Below are 27353 nucleotides of genomic sequence, written 5' to 3' on the forward strand. Positions count from 1 at the left end.
CCCTAGAGTGGAGAAGGAATGGAGATTTTACAGTATCTTGCCACGCCCGTTAAGCCAGGCCACATCCACCAAGCCAAGCCAAGCTCACAGAACCAGTAGTAAAAAAAAAAATTGAATCCCACCACTCCATGAAACAAATAAACATGAAAGCACAATGTAGTACATGCTTTAATAAACCAATTAAGGAAATGTAGAAGACCAAGACTTATTTAGTTAGTGGCAAAACAGAACAGAACAGAACTGGCTAACTCCAATTCAGACTCTGATGCTCTCTGGGAGCCATTTTGTTTTTGCACTCTGACCCTTTTCAATTTGCCAGCTGGGCTTTCCAGTTGCATCAGCAGCAAATTAGGAGCAAACCCAGAAGAATGGAGGGAAATAATTGCCCTATCTTCAAAAAGGAAGAATAAGAATCCAGCCAAATAAACATAAATGCCCTCAAATATTCTGGAACAGATGATAAAGCAAGCAATATGTAAGCTTCTATGACACAATGGCAAAATTACCAGATGTCAACATAGATCTACCATTATTGTTAACCAAACAACTTCCTTAGTAAATCATGGAAATATTGTAGATATTTTAATTTTAGAAGAATACTTTATATACCCAAGTTTCCTTAAAAATAAAACCTGGCCTTATTTTCTTTGGGGCTCCAAAATAAGCACTGGGCCTTATTTTGGGGATGTTTTATTTTTTCCCATGTACTTTAAGATTACATTGGAGACCACTTCTGCTTGCTCACCGAAGGGCAGGAGGCCAGGCAGCACACCAGTGCTGCCACGAAGCAGAGGGATGGAGCTGCCCCACATGTCCCATACCAGTTTATCTTAGTGCCCCCGCAGCCAGGACACCCATGCTCCAATACCTGCCTCGTTGCCGCAGCTCCAGCAACCCTGTCCAGAAAGACCTCGAGTGGCTGCCAGCCCACTTCCTCTGTTTGCTCACACATTAGCAACAGAGCAGGAGACCAAGCAATGTGCTGATAACATGTCCACAAAGAGAGCTGTACCATGCACCCCACACTGGCTTACCTCAGGGCTCCCACAGCCAGGCCATCCATACCCCTACACATCCCTTGCCTCACGGCCTTGGCACCAACACTATGCTCAGCCTCCTACTCCATTGCTCCCACACAAGTAAGCAGAAGTGGGCCAGCGACCATGCAAGGTCCTGCTGGATAGGGCTGGTTGAGCCCTATCCAGTATATGGATGGCCTGGCTGCGGAAGCCCTAAGATAAGCTGGTTGAGGGCACATGGGGCAATTTCACCCCCCTCATTTTATGGCCGTGGCACCACAAGTAACCAGGCTGAATCGGTGGCTGGTCGGTTGTGTAGGCACTTAAGTATGGCTTATTTTGGGAATAAGTCTTATATTGGGGGCACACACAAAAACATGATAGGGCTTATTTTCAGAACAGATCTTATTTTGGGAGAAACATAGTATTACTACATGATATTCTCATTATCAGACTGGGAAATGTGAAGGGGGTAGCATACTGACTTGAAAAATCAAAATCAAAGATGCCCATCAATGTTTTTTTTAATCAAATCAGAGGGATGCATTAAGTGTGGAGTGCAACAAGATTCATTCTGGGATCCTACACTCTTCAACAGAAAGTAATGTTTACAATTTGCAGATGTCACAAAGTTAAATGGGATCGTGTAAAAGTGATAGATTAAAGGAAATGGATTAACAAAATTAAGTTTAACAAAGGTGAAAGCAAATTCTTTACTTGGTGTATAGCTTGTGGGAAATATATGCCTTGGTAACAATAGCTGGAAGAAAGATCAACAACTGATTGCAAATTGTGTTTATTTGAAAAAGATTTTAAAAAACAAATGCAGTTTTAGGCTGCATCAACATAACTATATTTTCCAAGTCACAGTATGTTAAACTTCCATATATATTTGTATCAATAAAACCCCACCTTGAATATTTTATCCAGTTTTGGATAATATATATAAATATTTCAGAAAAAATGTAATAAATTCAAATAGGGCAAGATAGATGATAATGGATTAGAAATATGCAGAGAAACTGAAGGAGCTGGCACGTTTTGATTGAGAAAAGAAAATAGGTAATGTGAATGGAATATGATAGCACACTTCAAATATTTGAAATGTTGTCACACATAAAAAGATGTTCTCTATTATGCCAAAGTTCAGGAGAGGGGATGAGAGATATTATCTTTTGGAAAGCAGTTTCCAAATGAATGTTAGAAAACAAATTTCCTAACAGTAAGAGTAATTCAGCTACTCAGTTGGATGCTGAGACTCAACCTAGGCAACTTTAAGATGTGTGAACTTCAATTCCCAGAATTCCAAGCCAGAATTATAACCAACCATAATTAAAAAATATTAGTCTACATAAAAAATAAATAAAACTTATATGGTGTTATAAATAAATAACAATTATAAATATTAAAATATTAAAACTTTTAATAACATCTGCAGTAAAACTCCATTAAAAAGTTTATTTCTTAAACTCATTAAATATTCAGTTTTCTGCAATTCAAGGCCAGAATTCTCAAGGGAAAATTCCAAAAATTTCAATAGATTTATTGGAACATAGACACAAATGTATACTTTATGGTTCTTTTTAAGGAATTTCAGTAGCTCTCCCTAGTAGGGAGAGAAGACATTGACTGAAATCATAATATGATAATTGCCTCTTTAAATGATGGAGATATTACCCACCTTAAACAGTATTCACAATATTATTTGGGTAGTACTAAAGATGTACCAAAGGACAATGTATGAAAAATTAGAAAAATGAGTAAAATGTCTAAAATCAGTTTTATTTAGTGAACTACTGTTTACATTATTTAAATTCAAAAAATATTTGGAAAAAACAAAACAATGCACATGAATAGTTAAGGGTGTAAACCAACAAGTACCACGTCATTGGATTCAAAAAGAACAATATGATGTGCCTAACTAGTAATTAAATGCCATAACAATTCTTTTGGCCTTAATTGAGTATGTGCCACTTTCTGCATACAGAACAGAAACACGTGGGGTCTTAGATGTACTTACTGTAGTTCTAGGGAGCTTATTTTCGAAAACTTCCATGTCATAACGGTGAGAAATCTTCTTTAAAGCAAATAGGATTTCATTCCTATAAACAAATATTTAAAGTTACAACATTCAAGCTTAATTTTTTTTAAAAATCATTAAAATCTACCAGAAGCAACATATAAACATGTAAACAATAACAACTTTGATCTTTAATCTCTTCAAATAATCTCACACATTAATTTATCATTTATTTTTTGCCTCCTTTCAGATATTACTTTGCAAATAGGATTGCATTCCTGATACATTTTCCCTAGAAAACACTGAATAAATACAAAATTTACTTCTAAGTAAATATAGGATTAGCAAAGCTGTGATATGCTCATCATTGACCAAAATTGATCCAAATATTTTGCAAAAAAGTGACTTAGTGTAATTTAGTAATTTAGTGTAATTTTTTATAAATTAAAATATTTAAAAATTATCAAAGACACAGAAATATGAAAAAGTGGCCTTGAATTACTCTTATGTAAGTTATCCATTGACCATTAATGTTTTTAAAATAAATATTTTGTAGTAGCACATTGATTTGGTTGTGTGCAGGGCTGTTAGCAAATAATATTCTACAATATTTTCCAAAGATAATTATATAATTTGTAATAATAATTTACATAAAATGCTAAACCATGATTTATTGAATAAACCTAATTGGCATTTTCAAATATGTCAACCTTAAAAAAACTATTCATAGTCCTATAGGAGTTTAAATTAATAATGGACTTCCTGGATTCGACTTGCAACCACAGTTGGAACTAGGACTTCCATCTCTAAGCAAGATGGTTATTAAATGACTCACAATTGATTTTAAGGCCCTTTTTTGCTACAATCATTTTTTTTGCCATGACCTTTGTGTGAGTCACACAACTGTCCAACCAAATTTGGCTTTCCCCATTAACATTGCTTGTTGAAAGTTGGTTGGGATGGTCACAAATGGCGATCACATGACCCTGGGACACTAGAGAAGTGTTAAATACATGCCAATCACAAAATGTCCAATTTTTGAATATGGGATTACAGGGACACTGTAACAATAAAATACAAGAACTAGTCATAAATCACTTTCTTCAGCATTGTCATAACGTTGAACAATTGATAAACACATGGCTATAAGTCAAGGACTACTTGCATTTTCCTTAAACCAGGGGTGTCAAACTGATGTCATCACGGCATTCTCACTTGACGTTTCGTGAATTTTCCCTTCACTAAACCAGGTATGGGTGGTGTGGCCAGCACATAATGCATCTGGTTCATGGACCATGAGCTTGACAGCCCTGCCTTAAACCATCTTCATCATTATCAGGTTATTGCTACTTCTTTTTTGGTGTGCATGAAGTATCATAGCACTCATAGAAAAAGTGCATAGCTTGCATTTCAGCACCACACCACCTTTTTCTGTCCCTCTGGTGTCTTCTATGCAGGTGATGAATTAAAGGATGAAATTCTAGATGCTTATTTGGAGTCAAGGTAAAGGTTCCACTCGCACATATGTGCTAGTCATTCCCGACTCTAGGGGGCAGTGCTCATCTCAGTTTCAAAGCCGAAGAGCCAGTGCATGTCTCCATTGTCATGTGGCCAACATGACTAAACACTGAAGGCTTCCCACCAAATTGGTCCCTATTTTTCTACTTGCATTTTTACATGCTTTCCAGCTGCTAAGTTGACAGAAGCTGGGACAAGTAAAAGGAGCTCACTCCGTTACCCCGCGCTAGGGATTCGAACCGCCGAACTGACAGCACAGCATCTTAGCCACTGGGCCACCGCGTCCCTTTGTTTGGGGTACACGCTTCTAAATACAGCAGGATTTGCTGCCAAACAACGAATATGTCTGGAAGCAATCCTGGGAGATAATGTCCCACCAAGGCACATGGAACTTATGAATGAGTAACGTGTAGCCCAACAACACGGTCGAGGAAGACCTACGTTGAAGGACTAAATCCCACGGATCAATAAATGGTAAAGCTCTGTATCTACGTATGGCATGACGATGTAGTAGCTTATCCTTCCTTTCCCACGCCCCGCATCATCCTTGGAACGTTCATAAAGCAAATATTTCTAAGTATCCATGCGCGCAAACATTTGTTCATTCCTCTTCCGGAAACTGCCATCCAGATTTTAAATACTTAGTTTCACCACCTCAAACATAGTTTCAATATATATATATATATATATATTTTAAAAAAGGGGGACGTCCGGCTTATACCATTGTCATCAGAAAAGAGGAGGGGGGTAATGCTAGGTGCTTTGCCCCATTTTATACAACACGGGTAAGGAATGGCGAGACCGAAGGGCAAATCTATGGCCGGAAACGCAGCGCCCCTCGCAGTTTCCCCTCGGAGAAACGTTTTCCAATCCCTTCCTTTCGTGCGAATGGTTTGATCCGGACTTCCTCCGGTTTTGGACAGCGTCGAGAGGTCACAGTGAGGTTGCCGGTGGTTTGTGAAGAGTAACTAATTGCAGACGATGGCGTATTCTGGTCCCGGAGGCGGCTATTACCAGGGAGGGGTAAGGCATTTTGAAGCGCCTCCTCGGACCCTCCTTTTGGCGCCCTCGGGGGAACGGTTTGACTTCGCTTGTTGAAAGCGGTTTGCCTGGTTACATTAGCTAGAGGGATGTGGAAGATGGAACCGCGAAGGGAGGAGGAAAAACCTCTCTGAATTAAGCCGGAGTCAGAAAGCCGCTTTGACGGGCCCTCCAGCGGGAACTGACTTGATGCGGGGGGGGGGGGGTGTCCGGTGGAATTTGCAAAGCCAGAACCACTCGCGATGGGCGCTTAGAAAGTCCCGCTTTCGATTTACAGGAAGACTCGAAAAAGCCTCCGCCCTTTGTAAAATTCCACAGGCTCTGCCAGTAATCGTCAGTACACCTGATCGGGTTTGCACATTTACGCTAAATCATATTTTCCTGCACCTTGGTTTATCCAGCAAGCTATTGGTTGCTCGGTAACCAGTACCTAGCATCCAGTAAATGGATCGATATACTAAGCTACAACTGTTGTGTTTGAGGGCAAGGCCTTAAGATAGACTATTGTGCAATTTCTAGAGGCTGCTAGCTAAGGGAGAAGCAAGGTATCTATAGTGATCTGAATAAAGCTCGTATAGAGCTCATACCGTGTAATTTCCTAAACCTAAACAAAAGGCAACCCTGAATCTTGACTTCAACGCAGATCCAGTGTGTTTTAACGAATTATTTTTAATTTCTTTGTGTACCAAACTATTAACTTATCAAGATTTAAATGAATGCACTTTCTTTGCATTGGGATCCTCAAGATTTTATTTATGGTGTAAGTTGCATAGTATTGCAAAGAAGTAGATTATTCTATTTGCATAATAGTACTCTAAAATATGGAATAAGGTGGTTTGAATTGTATTATCTTAATGGCTTTATGATTTCAGCTGCACGTGTTTGAAATAGAACTCATGTAGACAGGATGTCAATCCTCAAGTTAGTCCAGCTTCCACATTTATATAGGGTTGTTTTAAAGAGAAAACCATCATCTGAATAAAAAAAATAACTAGATTTTAAATATCCAAGGTATAGCAATAGCAGTAGACTTATATACCGCTTCATAGGCCTTTCAGGCCTCTCTAAGCGGTTTACAGAGAGTCAGCATATTGCCCCCAACAATCTGGGTCCTCATTTTACCCACCTCGGAAGGATGGAAGGCTGAGTCAACCCTGAGCCGGTGAGATTTGAACCGCTGACCTGCTGATCTAGCAGTAGCCTGCAGTGCTGCATTTAACCACTGCGCCACCTTGGCTCAGTGTATCGGGTATCTCTGCTTGCCCAGTTGAACTTCTGTTTCACACTTGGGTTGCATCAACTTTCCGTTGTTATTGTGTAAATATCCTTTCCTGAAACAGATCAGTGCAATGAACCATGTCATCGTTACCTCCCTGTGATTGATGATCTAGTAATTCTGTAGAAATTGAACTTGAATTACAAGATTTTGTTCAAGGCCCAAGTCAGCTTTATGGCTGGGAGGGGACATTTAGTGTTTCTGATCTAATTTGATTTTTTAATGGACTAACTTCTAAATAACCCTGATGCTTCTGGGGAGGCAAGAGAAGTGAGAGCTACATTTAATGTATGGTTCTGAAAATATTGTTAAGTGACAACATATCACTTATGACTATATAAAAAGAGAAAGCAAAAAAAAAATGGTGAATATAAATAAGTTTTTTTAAGTGTCTCCTTTACCCAAATCTACTATCAAAAATTTAGTATTTATTTTGGTGATCCATTTTTTGTAGCTTTAGCTTTTTTCCTGCATAAAAATTGAACTGCATATCAGAAGAAAAGTTGACTTAACCACCAAGCTGCCCTTTAGAAATACTTGGTTGCCAGTTGTCTCTTCCTAGCCCAAACCATTGCAAATTTTTATAATATAATTTTTAATAAGAAAAATAATTATGATTAAATTAAATACAAATATATCCATATTAAACGTGCACCTATAATTTCTTAAATTAATCTTGGGCAAACATGTAAGGCTGAATTCTGCCTTACTGTACTGCGTAAAATCTAGTATTTAAAACTATGAATGTTGCAAAGGATTTATTGATTTATGAGTCCATATAGGCAGAGGGGCAGTTACCAATTGCTGGCAAAGTGATCTTCGTCCTTTCACAAGTAAAAAGCCAATGTGAATGTCAGGTGCATTTTTAAAATCTTTCACTATGGCAACTCAGTGAATTTGTATATGCCTACTTACTTCCTTTTACCAACTTATGACATTTGGAACATATTTAATGAATAGATTTGCTAAACAAAGAAGGCATTTCCTTGTATAAAACAAACAGCTCTGCTAAGAGATTTGTTTCAAGATAATCCTAGCTTATTACAATCAAAGGGTACATGAGTTGAATTTTTGTTCCTCCTTACCTATTTTACTAAACTATTATGGTTTGCTTACTTTTGGCTTAGTGTGATGAGACAACCTAATTTTGGTTTGTAAAATCATGGTCACAATTTAATATAGGGCAGTGATGGCAAACCTATGGCAGGGGTTCGAATCCTTACCGCTGTGTAACAGAGTGAGTTCCTGTTACTTGTACCAGCTTCTGCAAACCTAGCAGTTCGAAAACAAATAAAAATGCAAGTAGAAAAATAGGGACCACCTTTGGTGGGAAGGTAACAGTGTTCTGTCCACCTTCAGTGTTTAGTCATGCTGGCCACATGACAACAGAGACATCTTCGGACAACACTGGCTCTTCGGCTTTGAAATGCAGTTGAGAACGACTAGCACATATGTACAAGGGGAACCTTTACCTTTTACAGGTAGTCCTTGATTTACCACCATAATTGAGTCCAATTTTTTATTGTTAAATGAGACATTTGTTAGGTGACATTTTCCCCCATTTATGATTTGTGGTCATAAGTCACAGTTTTCACTGCCATTGAACTGTCAATAAATGAACTATTGTAAGTAAGGGACTACCTATATTCAGGAATATTTTACAGATATCAGGGCTCTAGTTTCCTAAAACCAGCTAAGTATTTTTCTCCTGGATTCTAGTCCTCTGGGTTTTTTCCCTTTTGATGAAAAATATTTTCTTTCCATCTCAAGATTCATATAACTGAAAGGCCTAATATGTGCCAATTACAAAATGTGTGCATTTGTTATAGAAATGAGACGCTTTGGGTTATACTGGTCTAAAAAAAGAGGATGAAAATCGGATGTCTTATACACTGAATAAGCATTCTCTTGTGCGCTGCTTGGAGAGTCCAAGCATGGGTTAAATACAGTCTATCTGCTCTAGGACTGAGTAGATTTTTCTTTGACCACACCCCCTTTCCCTCATTGAGGGCAGTTTAAAACTCAGTCCGCCCGTTAAGACAAAATTTGGGGAGCTACTCAGTCCTTTGAAGATAGACTATAACTCTCCAAATAATTCACAGTAGATTTAGGATTTTTTATTTTCTTAGAGTAGTCTGTTCAGGTAGAATAAGGTTAGAACCTTCCTTGAAGTTTATTTTCTTTAAAAAGCTTGCTGAGGTAAATGTTGGAAACTCGACCTGCTGCTGGTCGCACACAGCGGTCAAGATAGCAGAGACCACTTGTCCGGCAGCTACTGGTGGGTGCAGGAACGGCATCAGGAGCCTCCAGAGAATCCAGGTGATGTGACGGTGTCTCTGAGGCTCTGACGAGCGCGGTGGCCATTTTGGAAGCGACCTTTTCGCGCACTTTTTAATGGCCGCCCAATTCTCATGGTACCTCTGTTACAATGGAGGTGTCAGCCTAGGAGGAGGAGAATGCAGATGAGTTTGAATTATTGGAGGATGAGGATATGCCCCCCCCCCGATAAGCCTGCTTTCACTGGCCTCTTCAAAGTGTCTTTGTTTAAGGCTATTTTGCATAAGGCCAGGGCTTCCACAGAGCTAGGCCCAGCTAAACCTAAGGATAAATCTGTACCCTCTACTTCCCAGGACCCTAAGGAGGGACTATTTAAGGAGAATGCTCCGGATCTGGAACTCATTCTGGTCCCTGACCTGTTCATGGATGTTGTGCAGCCAGTGGGCACAGCCAGGAACATTGGCCAATCCCAGTGGGGGGAGAAAACTTTACTCCTCAGAATCTAAAATGTGGAACATTTTGAAATTGCCAGAAGTGGATGCCCCGGCGGTGTCCTTGACTTCCAACTCAACCCTACTGGAAGACCTTTTAGATTATCTTAAAGCGGAGAACAAAAGCCTGTCATAAGACTCATCAGGCAGCTGCCTGAGCCATTGAGGCATCAACTTCCACTTCCTTCTTCACAAGGGCATCCTTACTCTGATTACGGCAGTTGAGATCTAAGCCTCCCTCGGAGAGATCTCGGTGGGGTCATGATCTCAATAAGATCATTACAGCTGTGGAATATTCCGTGGATGCCCCCTTGAATGTGGCAAAGTTCGCCTCTAGAACGCTGGCTTCTAATGTGACCTCACGCCACCTGCTATGGCTCCACCACTGGCAGGTGGAAATGAAAGCTAAGTGGAAGCTGGCCTCAGCCCCATTCAAAGGGGGGAATCTCTTTGGAGATTCCTTAGAATTTTTTTTGATAGAGACAGGATAAATGAAAAATCCTTCCCTCTATTCACAAAAAGAATGAGAGGAAGGGCTCTGGTTCCTTCAGGAAACAGGCCTTTTGGTGCCAGGATAACGCTCAGGCTTCTACCTCTTTTTCCTATTAGAGGTCCTACAATCAATCTAGCGATAGGGGCCAAGACAGGAACACCTTTGGGTCCCGTGGCAAGCAACAACACCAGGGCTCCTTTCGGAAGTCCTTTCGTGGTGGTTCCAACAACTACTAGTTCAGGTACAGCAAGTGTGCGCCAGAGAGATCGTCTGATCGGGGGCTGCCTGCAACTTTATGCAGACTAATGGGAGGAGATTGGCTCCCCATCCTGATCACCTCCACTGTCTTCCCCCAGAGCCCCCCTTGGGCGAGACAGGTATTCTGCAGGTCTCTCTTCTAGATCAGGGAATCAGCTTCTCTTTCAGACCTGCTCTCATGAAAATGTCGTCTCTCCCAAGCCCCCATCCCATTGTCCAATCTGCAAATCCTTCAGGTGTCATGCGGGTTGCATCTCCAAGAAGCATCATCAGGTTGGTATGCAGGACGGTTAGCCTTGGCCAACTCCCAGCCATCAGCATGCGCAGTAGATGGTGAGAACAAAACTCCCTCTTAACAATCTCTCCTGTACCAAAACTTCCCCTCCCAAATACCAGCCTCCCCGTTTCAATGGCAGCCGAAAGCGAATAGCAAAACAGATGCTGACAGGAGGCCCTCCTTCAGGAAGAGAAGTCAGCCCTGCAAGAAAAACTAAAATAATAGAAAAGACAACATAAAATATGTACATTTCAAATAACATCAACGCTTATCAGGGCACTTGGCATAGAACTTCTGCAAAAGTCTACGAGTCCAAGATTTCTTTAACTTCAAAATGCTGCTCTCCCTCAATAAGAAGAGGAGCTGGGGGTGCAGGTTGAGGTGGACGATGCCAGGAAGGAAAAAGTGTGCTCTGGTTTCAACAGGTTCACATGAAACACAGGATAAATCTGCCTAAGATTCTTTGGCAACTCCAATTGTACAGAAACATGATTTATGATTTTCACAATAGGGAATGGACCGACATACTTAGGTCCCAGGTTTTTTTTAATTTTTGGGTGGTTTGCAGAAACTTGGACAAAAACACTTGATCCCCCACTTTGTACTCTTTCGGCTTTCCCCTCTTTTTATCAGCCTGTTTCTTGTGCGCCTGGTGAGCAGCCTCCAATGCCTTGCGGGTCATGGGCCAAAATTGGCGAAGTTGATCCACTCAGAGAGGGACAGAATTTGTGGTTTCTCTTGAGGTAACTCAGGAATCGGCACACAGTCTTGCCCAAACACAAATCTAAATGGGGTCAAGCCGGTACTGCTGTGCACAGAGTTACTGTACGCCACCTCAGCATGTGGTAACCGTTCAGCCCAATTATCTTGCTCATAATTAATGAAACACCGGAGGTACTGTTCCAAAACAGAATTAGTCCGTTCACAAGCCCCATTAGTCTGGGATGGTGGGCGGAGCTTAGCCCCTGGGCAGAGCCAATTTAACTTCAGAAACTCCTTCCAAAGAGGGAGGTTAATTGGACCCCCCCTATCCAAAATTACGCGTTCAGGCACTCCATGTAACCGATACACATGTGAAATAAATAACTTAGCTAATGACTTAGCTGATGGGATTTTGGAACGGTACAAAATGAACTTGTTTGGAAAACAGGTTGGTGATAACCCAAATCACGGTATTTCCTAGACTCTCTGGCAATTCAACAATGAAGTCCATCGATATCTCCTTCCATGGGGCCTCAGGGCGGACCACACTTTGGAGAAAGCCCCGGGGCTTCCCCGGTGGTCATTTTGCGGCTGCACAAATGGGACAACTGGCTGTGTAGTACTCAATGTCTTTTTTCAATGAAGGCCACCAAAATTGCCTCTTAATTAGATGCAAAGTCTTTACAGATCCAAAATGGTCCACCATTCTCGAATCTTGGGTCCGTTGAAGAATAGGTTTCAGGTCAGCAGGAACATACAATTTAGCTCCTCCCCACGCCAGTCCATCTTTCATGGTGCATTCGTTTGAATGTCCTTGAACCAGTCATTGGACTCAAGGCCTTCCTTGAGTTTGTACATTAGGTCTGTAGTGACCTCTAAATTTGCTGTGCCTTGGCTCCTAGTAACCACCGGGACAGCCAGACTTTTTGCTGGGATGACTGGTGAACGCTCAGCTTAGAGCTGTTGTACTGGGGAAGCCTAGACAAGGCATCAGACATGAAGTTCTCCCCCCCCCCCAGAATGTACTTGAGGGTAAAGTTGAAACAGTTGAAGTGTTATGCCCAACACACCTGTTTTTATGCAGGGTTTTCAATGCCTCCAAATTTTTATGATCAGTCCATACTTCAAAAGGGTGTTTTGCCCCTTCTAGGAAATGTCGCCAGGTCATCAAAACCCATCTGACAGCAAAAGCTTCTTTTTCCCATATAGCCCATCTCCTCTTTGTCTCTCTAAGCTTACATGAGGTGTAGGCGCATGGCCGCAATTTTCCATCAGCGTTCATTTGAAGTAATATTGCCCCCACCGCCACATCACTGGCATCATCTTGAACGATAAATGGTGCCTCCATATCCGGGTGTTTCAAAATAGATTCAGCTGCAAAGAGTCGCTTTAGTCCAATTCAAAGGCTTACCCGGTCTGGGTTTGGCCTCCCCTTTAGATTTTAGGAGATTTGTAATGGGCAGAGCAATGCTGGTGAATGAGGGAATAAATTGACGATAAAAATTCGCAAATCCCCAAAAAAGTTGTAATTGTTTGCGGGTGCGAGGAGATGCCCACTCAGTGACAGCCTGGACTTTCCCCGCACACATCTTGATGCCATTATGGGAGATACAGTAGCCAAGGTAATCAATCTTCTCTTAATGAAATTAAAATTAAACAATTGGGCGTAAAGTTCAGCTACCCAGAGTTTCTTGAGTACTGATCGCACTAAAGTCACGTGTTCATCACGTGTTTCCATGTAGATAAGGATGTCGTCAAGGTAGACCATCACACCTTTGTACAGGTGTTCATATAAAACTTTGTTTATTAATTGCATGAAAACTGCTGGCGCCCCCTGCAGATCAAGAGGGAGTACCCTGAATTGAAAACATCCCAAAGGACAGTTGAAAGCAGTTTTCCATTCATCTCCCTCTTTGATTCTGACTCTAATAGGCCTCTCTTAGGTCCAATTTCATGAAGAGTTTTCCTTTAACCAATTGGGCCAACATGTCCTTCATTAGCAGGAGAGGGTATACATTTTCTATGCAAATACTGTTGAGGTTTTTGTAGTTGACGTAGACAAAAAGAGCCATCTTTCTTTTCTTAAAGAAACAATAAAGGAGCGGCCACCCGATGTTACCTTGTTGTAACTCCAGCCGGAATTTCCTCAGGGTCATACTTCTGTCCCAATCTCAATGACCACCTGGGGCGGACGGACCTTTCCTCCAAATTCAGTTCCGCCATCTGCTCCGTCTCCAAGGGACACGAGGATCCGGCCGCCACCATGTCATCTTCCTGGTCACTAGGTTGGACATTCCTTTGAATGTTTTGGTTTTATTACACTCCCCTCAGAAGGTGTTAGCTCTGAGATGAGTGCAAAACCTTGCTTAATGTCAAGCTGGCCTCCTTCAGCAACCAAGAAAGAAACCACTCAACTCCATTTTGCAGAGCTAAGAGTACTTTTACTGTTTATGAAAAGATAGCAGCTAATTAAAACAAGGACTGAGGCAAAAGCGCGTGAAATCATACATATCAATATTTGTCCAACTCCCTCCCCCTGGTAACCCCCATCTCATTGTCCAATCTGCAAATCCCTCAAGTATTATGTGGGTTGCATCTCCAAGAAGCATCATCAGGTTGGTATGCAGGATGGTTGGCCTTGACCAACTCTAAACATCAGCCATCAGCATGCACAGTAGATGGTGAGAACAAAACTCCCTCTTAACAATGTCTCCTGTACCAAAATATCCCCTCCCAAATACCCCCCCTCCCAGTTTCAATGGCAGCTGAAAGCAAATAGTGAAACAGAGCTGACAGGAGGCCTGCAGAGTGCAAAACCTTTTTTTAAAATTTACCCCTTCAAAATCACAATTCGTCTTATACTCTGGTGCATCTTATAGTCCGGAAAATACAGTATATAAAGTACCAAAGGAAACATTGATTGCCTCCAGAACATGGGTTGCTTTAGAAATTGAGGGTGCTCCATCACTAGGGATTCTAAAGAAGAGATTGGACATCCATTTATCTGGACTGGTATAGGCTTCATCAGGGGGTTGGATTAAAAGACTCCCATGAGCCTTTCCCGTTATTCTGCATTCTGATGGATTAAATTGACCTTTTTCTGGATAATGTAAAGTATTTGTTGATGCATGCAGTCAGACATAGAATGGTCTATGTCAGTCTATTGAAACCATATTTGTTTTAAATGCTTCTTAAATATTCATGTATTTTGGTTATATGCAATTTAAGTTAGTAAAAAAATTAATACTTGTATTTTGTTCCATTTCTAGTATGGAAGTGCTCCAGGTGGACCAGCATTTCCTGGTCAGGCTCAAGATCCATTATATGGTTATTTTGCTGCAGTAGCTGGGCAGGTATGATTTTTCTATCTTATGATAACAAGATTGCTGATTCAGATATATGTTGTTAATTAATTTTTAACTGGTTAAAAATTTCTTACGTTTCTTACGTTTATTCAAAATATAAAATGTGTCTTTTGCAAAGTATAAAAATGGATTAAGGAACATACAATATAGCTCTTTTTTTGAAGTGTGTATATGTCTTGCCTTTATTTTATTATCAACTGATTAATTTTGCATACTTTTTCCTCAGTGGGCATATCTTCACAGCTGCACTCCACCATTCATTCATCTGAATGGAAAGCAGTAATTTACACTTGTTATGGTTGCATTGAAGAAAGAATACTGGAAAGAATTGTATAACAATTGTTGCAACCAAGGATCAGAGATTTCCTTGCCAAGGACACAGAGAACATTCCTGTTTGTTCTTTTATGCCCAAGTAGCACTATATATGAATGTCCCCATTCATATGTCACAATCTGATCATGTCCTTGATCCCGTAATACCTACTATCTTGTTGGGAAAAGGAGAAATGTTTGGGGCATGAGAAAATAAAGCTGGATTGACATTGTTTGTGTTTTCAAAGGATGGGCAAATAGATGCTGATGAGCTACAAAAATGTCTGACTCAGTCAGGAATTGCTGGTTCCTATAAACGTAAGTTTAGCAAATTAAATAACACTCCTATGTATAAGACTTTAACTGTAATATAAATTTTCATGGATCCTTGAATGAGAAGTCAAAGATTAGTTGAATTCCCACATGACCCGCTTAGCTTGACCGTGGTTTGGCATTATGGGTATTGTAGATCACAACTCATTACCTTGACATGGCCAGATATGATTAATACTGTGATCGAAGTACACCATGAAAGTTCAGGTTAGTAGAATAGACTGGAAAGTTTAAAAAAGCATTTTGGAAGAAAGCAAGAATCAACCCCTTCCACATGTTGCTGTGAAAATAACATGGACATTGTTAGGTAAGCTCTCCGCTGTGAGAGCGAGTGCGTTCAGAGAAGTGTTGTGAGAATTGTATTGGAGAACACACAAGCCAGCATACAGAGGCACTGCAGTTTAAATAGGCTTTTACTTTCGTGAAAATAGAGGTATCAGAGTCCATCAAATTGTCCAAGTCATACACGGATAAGACAGTCAGTTATCAATGTATTTCAGTTAAGGGATAATCCAAATAACATAGTCCAGTAACATATAATCAGTCCAGTAATCAAAGTTTGCTAGCAGTTGCAAAACTTACAATAGCTCATGGCACTTTCTAACAGCCAGCTTCCAAAACACTCAGATCAGATCAGCCCAGCATCTAACAAACAGAGAGCTAACAGTCATTCTGGCTCCTTCTTATGGCCGATTGAGGAAAAACAGCAACCAATCACATTTCACAATATGATTTAAAGAAACCAGAATAGCCTTGTTACATGATTTATGTATTGCCAACCCAACCATTAGATTATATTCCTAACAGACATGTCCTTATACTGGTAGTCCTCAATTTACAAATGTAATAGAGCCTGTCAATTACATTCGTAACTTTCATAACCCAACAAATTCAATTGAACTTGATCACTCCCTGATTTACCCAGTGCATTAGTTAATCAAATGCTCAGATGCACATGAGGTGCATCAGGGTGGGAAACCAGGTAGTGCTTCTGACCATCCAAGGTCCCCCCCCCGACCCACTGAGATACAGTATTTCATGTTTTCCCCTTCCTTTCTGCCCTACTGGGTCTCCACAGGCATTTACCTTTGGAAGATCAAGCGAACTGTGTCCTCTCTAGTCTGTTTACTGTGGTTTCTTTGCCTGAATCCCTTCAGGCTCCAGTCGTCTTTGCAAAAAGCTTTTGGTGCGAAGAACGGAGGCGGGGAGGGAGCATACACACTGATAGCCATCGTTCTTTGTGCCAAAAGCCTTGAAAAGCAGCTGAACCGTGTGTGGGCAAGTGATTGTGTTTAGGCAGGCTCTGGTTGTCTTTGCTTTTGGTGAAAAAGCTTTTAGCGTAAAGCTTTTGGTGTGAAAAATGGAGGCCAGGAACATGCGCACACCACTCTTCATGCCAAAAGCTTTTTGCAAAGATGACTGAAGCCCACAGGATGCAACCATTCATGCCTCCGAGGCTTCTCTGGCTTTTCTCAAGGCTTTTGGCGTGAAGAACAGAGCCAGGAGTACTATATGCACCTTTCCCAGCTTTAGTTCTTTGTGCCAAAAACGGTTTACAAAGACAACCAGAACCTGCAGGGATGCAAGCAAAGAAACTGCAGCAGAGAGGCTGGAGAGGACACAGTTCACTAGATCTTTGCAAGGTAAGTGAGTCTACACAGGCCCAGTGCCTTGGAGATCCAGTGGGGATGTGGGGTGGGGGTGGGGAAATAGGCAGGACAAATGTTTCAGTGGCTCTACAGTCATTCGTAAGGGTGAGCAACTACCATGGTGCTGCAACATTAGTAACCTCAGGACTGTGTTGTAAATAGTTGGGGGGAATGTCATAATTTGAAATAGTCACTAAATGAATTTATAACTAATGGATTATCTATAGTTAATGGTCAAGTTCGATTTGATAAAGTAATCAATTTTATTTAGGACCTTTTACTTGTATTTGAATCGGTGGAAATTTCATAGCATTTTGGAAAGTGTTGCTCTGTTTTAAAAATTGTTTTCCTATTATTACAGAGGCAAATAATACACATTAATTAGTGACAGTTTTGATATCTTTATTTGTTACTTACTGTCCTGTTTTTTAAAACAGCCTTTAATTTAGAAACTTGCAGACTCATGATCTCCATGCTTGATGTATCCTTCATTTGTCTAATTCCGCTTTCTAATGCATTTGTGGATTGGAAGAAATGCTTTCAGGTAATGGAGAGGACACTTTGGCAGCTGAAATCACTTTTAGCTTTTACATAGAATATTATGAGCTCTCCCTCCCCTCCATTTCCCTGACAATTAGAACAATTAATCACTTGCTTTTAGAATTTGTGAGTGATTGAATAGTGGAGGTTTTTAAGAAGAGATTGGACAACAATTTGTCCAAAATGATATAGGGTTTCCTGCCTGAGCAGGAGGTTGGACTAGAAGACCTCCAAGGTCCCTTCCAACTCTGTTATTCTGACCATTTTGTAGATTAGAGTATGAAATCTGCACTATGTAAAATTGTCCATAGCAGAAGAGTTTTAATAAACAAACTTTTCTCTCCGTGTAAATTTTTATCTATGGGATAGCCAATGTGATTATGTTGTATTGAAACTGTTTGAAATCAATGTTTCATTGGTAATTGAGTAGACTCGGCATATACTTTTAAAAATTAGCTATTATTTTTCCATTAAAGTGTTTCACTGATATCCTTTGCTCTGTTAGTGTGTGTGTGTTGAGAAGAAATAAATTGATTTTCATAGATTTTGCTCCAAAAGGTGCAAAGAATTGCAGTTGAATTCAATGGTTTTTCAACACAAAAGTAAGTCCTGAGTGATCATCTCCCCTTGTTATCAGAGCTACAATCCTGTAACAATACAGAGTATTTTGCATTTGTTTTACTATTAGTGTTTTTGATCCTTAACAATAATCCAGAGAGACATGTCTGGCACAATGGGCTTCAATGAATTTAAAGAGCTTTGGGCTATACTGAATGGCTGGAGGCAGCATTTTATGAGTGTGGATGCAGACCGCAGTGGCACAGTTGATTCTCAGGAGCTGCAAAAAGCATTGTTGTCTATGGGTGAGTGGTGGTGCTTTTGTCTGGCTGGGATTAATGGCTACAGAAGAATCCCAAATCTCCCCTAACCTGTAATTCTTCTGATTTCTCAGGACTTCAAACTTCCAGAATTCTCCATTTGTATTAAAATTCCATCAGACGGGGGAAGTTTCATCTAGTCTAATCCTTGTAAAACTCTCTAGTTTCTGTAGTAATAGAAACTGTTAATATACCTCTTCTCAATCTTCTGTTCTGCAAGCAACATATACTCCGTTCTCTTAACCATTAATCATCAGCTTTCACTTTCTATCATTTCAGAGAAATTATTCTCTGCATTAAAATTTGTTAGTAGTCCTTTTGCACTAAATATAGTATTCCACAAGGCGACTGACCAAGACAGAGTTGAATAGGAATAGCACTTTCAATTAGATCCAGAAATATTAATAGATTTGGTATAGTTCTAGCAACAACCATGGCTTGACTGTTTGTTAATTTTTCTTTTGGAGCTGTACATCATTCCATTTCCTTTTAGCATTTTAGAAGTTCTGTATATATCCACTTGGTTTCCTTGGAGGCTTCCTTTTTTTTTTTTTTTTTGGGTAAAGATTGTTATCAATTATGCTTTCATAATCTCATTTTGCAGGACTTCCTGTTGTTCTCAGGCTTCTAGAAACATAATTTTGAATAAAACTGATGCTAGAGATTGCTCTTCTATTTCGCAGTAAAGTAACTGTCCAACTTATTTTTTTCAGTCATCTTGTGTTTTTGTCCTACCTGAATACACATTACCCAATAAAGGACATTTCTGATATAGGATATTCAACATATTTGCTTTCTTTTGTGCCTTTTATTTATTTAGGATTTAGATTGAGTCCACAGGCCATCAATGGAATTGTGAAACGATACAGCTGTCGTGGGAAGATCAGTTTTGATGACTATATAGCCTGCTGTGTAAAACTCAGAGCTCTTACTGGTATGTTTTATTTCACAATAATTGCTGAATTTGACTGGTATTTAATTTCTCCTTTTATCAAGTCAAAGTTTTTTTTTTCTGAAACACAAAGTAAGATGAAATGGGATAACTATTTATCTTAGGAAAACAAATTTAAACCATCTTTAACAAAAGGTTTCTCAATCATTGGATGAGAAAACTTTTCTGGATGGCTAGCCCAACATCATATTTTGCTTGATGTTCAACTGAGTTTTAATCTCATAGTAGTTTAAACTCATCAGATCATGTATTAATAATTTTACTCCAAAGGGAAATCTTTGTCTTTGATTGATAAGGGATTAGAACTTGTGGATTTACAAGTTGTGAAACTTGTTTATTAATATTTTAATCCTTGGGCCTAAATTAATGAGTAGATCATTGATTCGGGGCCATGGTAGTACAGTGGTTAGAATGCGGTATTGCAGGCTAATTCTGCTGACTGCCAGGGGTTCGATCCTCACCAGCTCATGGTTGACTCAGTCTTCCAAGGTTGGTAAAATGAGGACCCAGATTGTTGGGGGCAATAGGTTGACTTTAAACCGCTTAGAGAAGACTAAAACACTGTGAACTTTTATATGTCTAAGTGCTATTGCTATTGTTAAAAAAACAATTTCTTGTGTTTGTCAACTTTTAATTGGTTTTTCTAAAACAGAGAGTTATAATAGACTATGTTTTTTCTTCTAACATGTGATTTGCCAACTAATTCATTTTATTTTATTTTGTTTTGCTTCTTTACAGATAGTTTTCGAAGAAGGGATGCAGCCCAGCAAGGGATGGTGAATTTCCAATATGATGATGTAAGTGGTTCTAAATAGGTCTTTCCAGCTAGAGATGCAAAATATGTTTTTCCTTAAGAGCTATCAACAGTGATTTTGGTATTGGTTGTTGAAATTAGTTTTAATATTAGATATCCCTTCTTCCATTGAACTTTTTTATAAAATCGTATAGTTGTGCCCCTGCCTTCATTAGAAGCTATTCCCAGATAATGGTATCTTAATATGATCAGCCTAACACCTTATTGCCTACACCAGAAGAATTACGGTTTTTGCCAAGAATTTGCAAGATGGTATTTGAAAGTGCCACTGCATTGACTACACCATTAAGTGGTCGCCATAATATTTTCCAGTTGGTTTTAAATGATTTACAATATTAAAAATGAGAAGTCCATGTAATTGTAAAGATCTATTGTTGAAGTCTAATTTAAAACCTAATTTTCAATTCACATCAGCATTACAGAGTTTTAGAAATAAAGAGTCTGAACTGCTGTACATTCATAGAGTCCCTCTATCCCTGCACTACAGCAATCTTGCAATGGATATTTGCATAAAAAAGATTGTGATGACAAACTATACCTGATATAATTTCTTCTTTTGGCAGTTCATTCAGTGTGTCATGAGCATCTAACTCAAGAGTGAAGACTGACAGATGAGCATGGATCTACATTCCACATCACTTTGCTTTGCGCCAAACCTATATGCTGTGTAACTAAATTGTGATAATTGCATATTTTCTAAATATTAATCAATATGGTTTTATAGTTTTTATAACTAATGGAAGAAGGAAATACAATAAATGTTGTTTGAGTGGATCTGCCTTATATATTTATAATTTGCATGAGGAGAAAAGGAAACAAATTATTCATGTTTACATTTAATTTTCCTGTATCATTTAAAGGTGATCACATTGGAATATGCCTTGTTATCAGTACTATCTAGGAAGTTAAAATAGGAATGTATTGGAATGAATTCATAAAATGTGATGGAGGTTTATTTCTACGAAGTTTTTTAAAACTCAGAATAAACTAAAAGTTTATCACTTTCTCAGTAGTAAGCAAAAGATTTATCTAAGTGTTTAGTTGTCTTAATATTTTACTCTGGTAGTTATTTCATAGAAACTGCTCAATTGGGAGCTGATTTAGTTCCATTTGCCATTTTAGATTAGTTTTTTTATTTTAACCATTTATATGGTTTTCCACCTCACTACCATGACTCTGCTACTGCTATATCACATATCTGCATGCAAGGAAGTTTTTGGGGGTCAGGGAGAGAATAATTACCTACATTTCATTATTGTTTTCAAACACATGTTCCCTCACCTAGGTATATTAAAGGTGATGCACAAATCATGAATTTCAATGGCAGTTGACAAGAATTTTGGCTACATTATTTTTTCTCTAGAAAGATTTTTTCCCCATCCTTGAAATAAACACAACTTTCATGTTGTGTCTCTTGAAAAACATATCCTTTGTTTTAAATAAACAACTGCTTTAACAAATGCTTTCGCTTGACATATTTGGTTGTGTATACATTGAATGGTACCATCAGGAGTAATATGGACTAAAATGTTACAGCCTATTGATTATAAAAACATTCTTTTATAAGAATAGATTTATTGTAGAATATTATTACAGTAGAAAAATTCTTTAAATTATTCCCTTCCACTTTTCCTAAACTTTTCCTTCCTACAGATTGATAGGTGACCAGGTTTAACGGATTTAGACTTCTTACAAAGAACCACATCGAAACTACAATTTGTACAGGAAATTCCTCAACTTACAACAGTTCATCAAGTGACTGTTCAAAGTTACAACGGCACACAAAGTCCATTCAAAGTTACAGTGGCATCCAATGTTACAATGGTCATATTTTTTAAACTTATGACCATTGTAGCATACCCAGTAGTCACATTATCAAAATTCAGATGTTTGACAACTGGGTCATATTTATGGCAGTTGCAGTGTCCTGGGCTCATGTGATCAGTTTTTGTGACCTGACAAGCATAATCAATAGGGAATCCAGATTCATTTAACAACTATGTTACTAACTTAATAAATGCAATGATCATTTAACAACCGTGACAAGAAAATTCATAAAATGAGCAAAACTCATTTAACAAATGTTTCACTTAGCAGCATACATTTCGAACTCCATTGTGGTCGAGGACTACCTGTACTCATGTACCCCACCCTGAGCATTTCTAATTTGCCAGAATTCTAGATGTTTCTCATCTACAACTGGAAAAAGATAACCATGTGAATTTCTTTTGAGTATCTACATTTAAATGGAGTGCATTTTCAGGGAAGTTTTTCACAAGCTGCTGAACTTCTGATTTGTTAAGAACTCCCACATAGTTCATACAGTGAAAGTGCTTCCTATTTCCTTATTTGTGGGGCTGGCCATAGGCTATTCCAGGGGTGTCACACTTAAAGCCTGCAGGTTGGATCTGGCCCCCAGGGTACTTAGATCTGGCCTGTGGGGCTGCCCTGCAAACAGCGATGTTTGCCAGCAAAAATGGAGCTTGAGAGGGCCGGCTGCGATGGCCTCCTACGACCCTTTGCTGGGTGAAAACAGAACTCAGGAGGGCCACGCTGTAGAGCGCTCGGGTCACTACAGGCGTCCCCGATAGATGTGATGTCGTTCCCCATGCCCACCCTGGCCATTCCTCCACACCCCAAAGTCAAACAATCCTGATGCAGCCCTCAATGAAATCCAGTTTGACACCCATGGGCTATGCCTAGGCTGTATGTCAAATTGGAATGATACATGCTTTAGAGATTTATGTATGATATAAAACAAGAATTAGTCATTGAAAGCTGCATATAACTTGCTGTAACACTCTAGATATAGTTTCATTAGTAGTCATAAATTTATAGCAATTTATGGTGTTTCTTGGAGTGGTTTCAATTAGGTGTTGAGTATTAGCATTTGAACTGAAAAAAACCATACTGCATTATGTATCTGTCTTAGTAGCAATGGCAGCAATAGTAATTAGCCATAGTTTTTAATACAAATTTTTAATCTTTTGGAGTTGGTTGTTAGTTAACACTGCCATAGAAGGCATAGCAAGTCAAAGAACTTACATTTGCCAAAAGGCAAACTGATGAGTTTACCTTTAGGCTGTGCCAGAATGCTGTGCACCAAGAGAGTATACTTCAAAATCCTTTTAGTTTTTTAGGAACAATGCAGAAGGGATTTGCCATTACCTTTAAGATAATCACTAGCCTACAAATGATCACCCATCTAAATTCTTAGCTTTATTGTTTGGAAATTATAATATTCCTTTTCTACATTTTGTAAATTAAAATGCTCAGCACTAAAATTTGTGTTTATAGTTTAATTCTTCCAGGCCAATTAGCACACTTTTTTCAGATTTACAATACAAATTAAAATACATATTTACTTATTTCTGAAAAGTATCTAAGTTGATATATCCATAATTTCAGTAATGGTCTTCTTCCTTCCCTCACTTGTATCTTGCAAAGCACACCTGGATTTTTTTAAAGATCTCTATTGTGACCCTTTTTTAGTAGTAATGAATCCACTCTGGATACTAGAGAATTGACAAGGTTTTATCAGCCAACAAACCTTAAAAGTAATAGTGTTTGATCAACACCATAATTATTAAACATTTTAAAGTACAGTTGCCATGATTTGAAGCTCACTCTTATTGACATGGTACATTACTAACAATTTATTATTTTGTATTAAATATTTCCATAGTAAGCAACTCTACGGTGATTCAAATATGCAAGATATCATATCCCCAGGTTATAACTTTATTAAAAAGATTATTTTGTCTCATTACAGGAAAGCTGGCTTTATGAATTTTGATACAACAACAAAATTATTCAGCACTGCAGTGATAGAAAGGGGAGAGTTTTGCATTAGAATTGACAAAATTTAATGTTTCAAGAAACACATGATTAGTTGCTATTATAGAAACAATATCCAGTGGTAAATACAGCTTTTTACACATGGGATAATTTTAATTATTTGAACTATATAACCAACACAAAAACACTACATCAAGAATCCAGTTTCTATATTTTTCACCAACTATGTTGAAATATTTATTTTAACAATGCTTTAGTGACAGATTTACAATATGGTAGTAATTATATTTTTAAAAAACCACAACAATTAATAGTTAAAAATTAAAATAAATTGCCAGCACACTTCCATAGAATGTTAGAATAGTGACCAGTATCCAGATAACTCAGTGGTACATTTTTGCTTAAAGATAGATTAATAAGCACCAGACCATATGCCCTAGCACATATATATTCTCAATATTTAGGCAAGTCAGCATTATTGTATCATAGTAAGATATGTGATACCTTAGGATTTGCAGAATTACAACTGTGATGTTTTACAGTTATTACTTAGCACCACTAAGCATCCAAAGGGCAGTAAAGCATATTTACAAGTGTTTCTAAATAGTTTGTAAAAAATATATCTTCAAAAATTTGAATATGTAAGGTCATAAGGCCTCTAAGGCTTTAAAAAAATACTTCTATGGCCATTTTTCTAATTTATAAAGACCAGAGGGATATTTTATTTTGAGTTTCATACTTGTAATTTAAATACGATTTACAAATCTATTCATTAAATTCCCACTGTGCCATCTTCATCTTGCCTGATTGTCAAAATGATGTAGGGAAGATGGTCCCATACTAGCCTGTTTGTCTTGATTTTGTAATGTTTCCCACTTAACATTATTAGAATCAAAGGGCGGAAAGGAACTTTGGAGGTCTTCTAGTCCATATTAATTTTTTGTTTTACTTTCAAATAGCTATGTTAGATTTCTTTTTGAATTTCAAATTAAGTTTTACAAAAGCTATGTTTCATTAGAACTGAAGATTAGAACCAATTGTTTTATAACGTTAAGATTGATACACTTAGTAAACCTGGTGAGGGACTCCCAAAAATTACTGAATTACTGTAAATACTATCAGATTTAAAAAGTCATTTTAAATCAGGTTTTACACATGTGGAATTGCTGATGCCTTCTAAGTAGCACAAAAATAATTAGTAGCTATTATAAACACATATCCAAAATTCACTTTGCAACTAAGACAATATTTCAGATAAAATGTAAAAGTGAACCTGTTTTTCTTTTTAAGCAAAGTTATGAGGACAGAAATCCAATTGTAAAGCTCTGAAAGTTTTTCTATCCTTGGCATATTTTTTTTTTACTTAAGACTTATTTATTTTGAGGTCTAGTTGTAATGGACTGATTTCCCAGGTATTAATGGTCATTATTGAATATTAGTTTCAATTGACCCTTACAAATTATGCTAACTTCAAAACTGCTATGCTTATATTAGGAATTATGGAAGATGAAATTACTTCTTTATGACCGCTTACAAATTATGCTAACTTCCGCATTGCTATGCTTATACTCACTAGGAATTATGGAAGTTGAAATTACTTATGACCGTTTTGATTGTTCAAGTAAAATGTGCCAAAATATCCTTTAAAACAGATATATCCAGATATCTCCTTAATTCATACTTATTCCCAGATAATCTGTTCTGTTGCTTTTCCTTTGATTAAAACCATTCTGTATTGTTGTGATAGTATTGCAAACACAAAACTATAGTTTGGAAGCTATTATTGAGACAATGTTCTTATTTTATCTACATATGTTCTTGCTTATACAAAGCTGAAACAAAGCTGAAGAGTGCTAGAATACTTATGTCAACCACAGTATACAAAGATATTAACTATTAAAAAAAAGGAAAAGGCATTAAATTTTCATGACCTAGAATTTTCTCTACAAAGAAAGAACAGTGGGTTGTATCCAGTGATATGAGAGTATAAAGCCTCTACTGCTTGTATAAAATCCAGCATTTGTTATAATTTTGTTGTTAAATGATGTTCATGGCAGTTATTTCAGATGCACTTGTGGTACATCATGCCATCATTAACAGATCAACTACTGTCCAGTTTTTTCTCTTGGCATTATACCTTGGATACAACCCATTCTGAGGAACCAACAATTATTGCCCTTTTATATCAATTGAAAGACAACAAATGAAAATATTGAAAGTAGCTATGCTCTTATCATAAACAAAAAACTTGAAATACATCAGCAACAGAAGTAATTGGAAGAAACATCCCTCCTAGCATTTTATCTGGACAGTAGCTTGGAACTCAAAATCCATTTGCCAACTTTCATTGTCTTGGATTTACTCACACTTTTGCTGATTGGCATCCATCACTTTTTTACATACCAAAACAATTCAAGCTTGTAAGCAGAGAAATCCTGCACTAGACCATAAAAATAAACGCCAATTTATTAAAATTATATTTCATTTTACATTAAAATTATTAAGTGTCAGGGTATTAACAAATGTTAGCCATGATCAAATAATGGTCAATGACAATGTCTACAAATTAACTACAGAGGATGATTATTTTCTCGGTGAACAATCTACAATCACCTCAGTTCTCACATTACATTCAGTTCTGTCCATAAAGGAAAAGGGAAGGGAAAAAACCCATTTCCTTTGTCTCAGTAATTTAAATGGAAGACAGCAACAATGTCATTTTCTAACAACACATGGACTAACATCAAGCCAAAGATCCAAAAAGGCACATGTTAAGCTTCTAAAAATTAGCAAGAATTAAAAGTGATGGGGAAGATGATCTCTACTATAGCTTTCCTTTAACTTGTGAGGAGAGCTTTTTGACTTTGATTGGAAGGGTAGCGCAGAGCGTTGATTCAAAGTCAATGAAACAAAAGAAAAAGACTTATAATGGTAATTAAACCACCAGTCCTCATTTCAGCAGTCATCCTTCATGTTTCTGCCTCACGCTATATATTTGCAAAATTAAACATTTATATATATTCTTTTATAATCTTTTAGACATTCTCTTATGGGTGAATTTCCTTTATGCGTTTTTTGTTCCCATTTAGTACAAATCAAAATACTTACCAAAACCTTATGCCACTTTCTAGAGACCGTTATGACTGCAAAGCCAGTTTTGTATAAATATAACTGGCAAAGTCGTATAAATATAATGCCTTTAAAGTTTTACATAATTTACACTTGAAAACTTTAGAATAGAACCTTTTTTCCTTGTAGAACTGACATTCTCAAAAAAGTGTAATTTCCTACAGTAAGTCCAGTTACACAGCAGAAGGCCATATATGGCACTTCACATACA

General features: G+C 38.1%; 1 protein-coding gene and 1 long non-coding RNA gene across 4 annotated transcripts in view; one reads left to right on the top strand and one right to left on the bottom strand.

Moving 5' to 3' along the window:
* LOC106537916 (uncharacterized) overlaps positions 1 to 5202 on the bottom strand; it is a 120287-nt gene extending 115085 nt beyond the window's left edge. For both annotated transcript variants that reach the window (XR_015696236.1, XR_001312685.2), the window contains exons 1-2: positions 4999 to 5202; positions 3040 to 3121 (exon numbers count right to left, since the gene is read on the bottom strand). This is a non-coding gene — a long non-coding RNA (uncharacterized LOC106537916). The remainder of the gene's footprint in view (positions 1 to 3039; positions 3122 to 4998) is intronic.
* A 220-nt stretch (positions 5203 to 5422) lies between these two features.
* SRI (sorcin) lies at positions 5423 to 21675 on the top strand. Of its 2 annotated transcripts, none has more exons than XM_087712638.1 (8): positions 5423 to 5580; positions 14642 to 14725; positions 15298 to 15367; positions 17469 to 17575; positions 18287 to 18434; positions 19270 to 19383; positions 20140 to 20198; positions 20779 to 21675. In XM_087712638.1, the coding sequence occupies exons 1-8, from the start codon at positions 5539 to 5541 to the stop codon at positions 20803 to 20805; spliced, it is 651 nt and encodes a 216-aa protein (XP_087568764.1). In that variant the 5' UTR covers positions 5423 to 5538; the 3' UTR covers positions 20806 to 21675. The 2 variants fall into 2 exon arrangements, with proteins under 2 accessions (XP_087568764.1, XP_013907676.1); XM_014052201.2 differs by having other exon boundaries at positions 5424 to 5580; positions 17469 to 17512; positions 20779 to 21220.
* Positions 21676 to 27353: the final 5678 nt, after the last annotated feature.

Source organism: Thamnophis sirtalis, unplaced genomic scaffold (genome assembly GCF_051295495.1).
Source record: "Thamnophis sirtalis isolate CommonGarterSnake01/CBP01778 unplaced genomic scaffold, rThaSir2_p1.2 scaffold_4, whole genome shotgun sequence".
Lineage (NCBI taxonomy): Eukaryota > Metazoa > Chordata > Lepidosauria > Squamata > Natricidae > Thamnophis > Thamnophis sirtalis.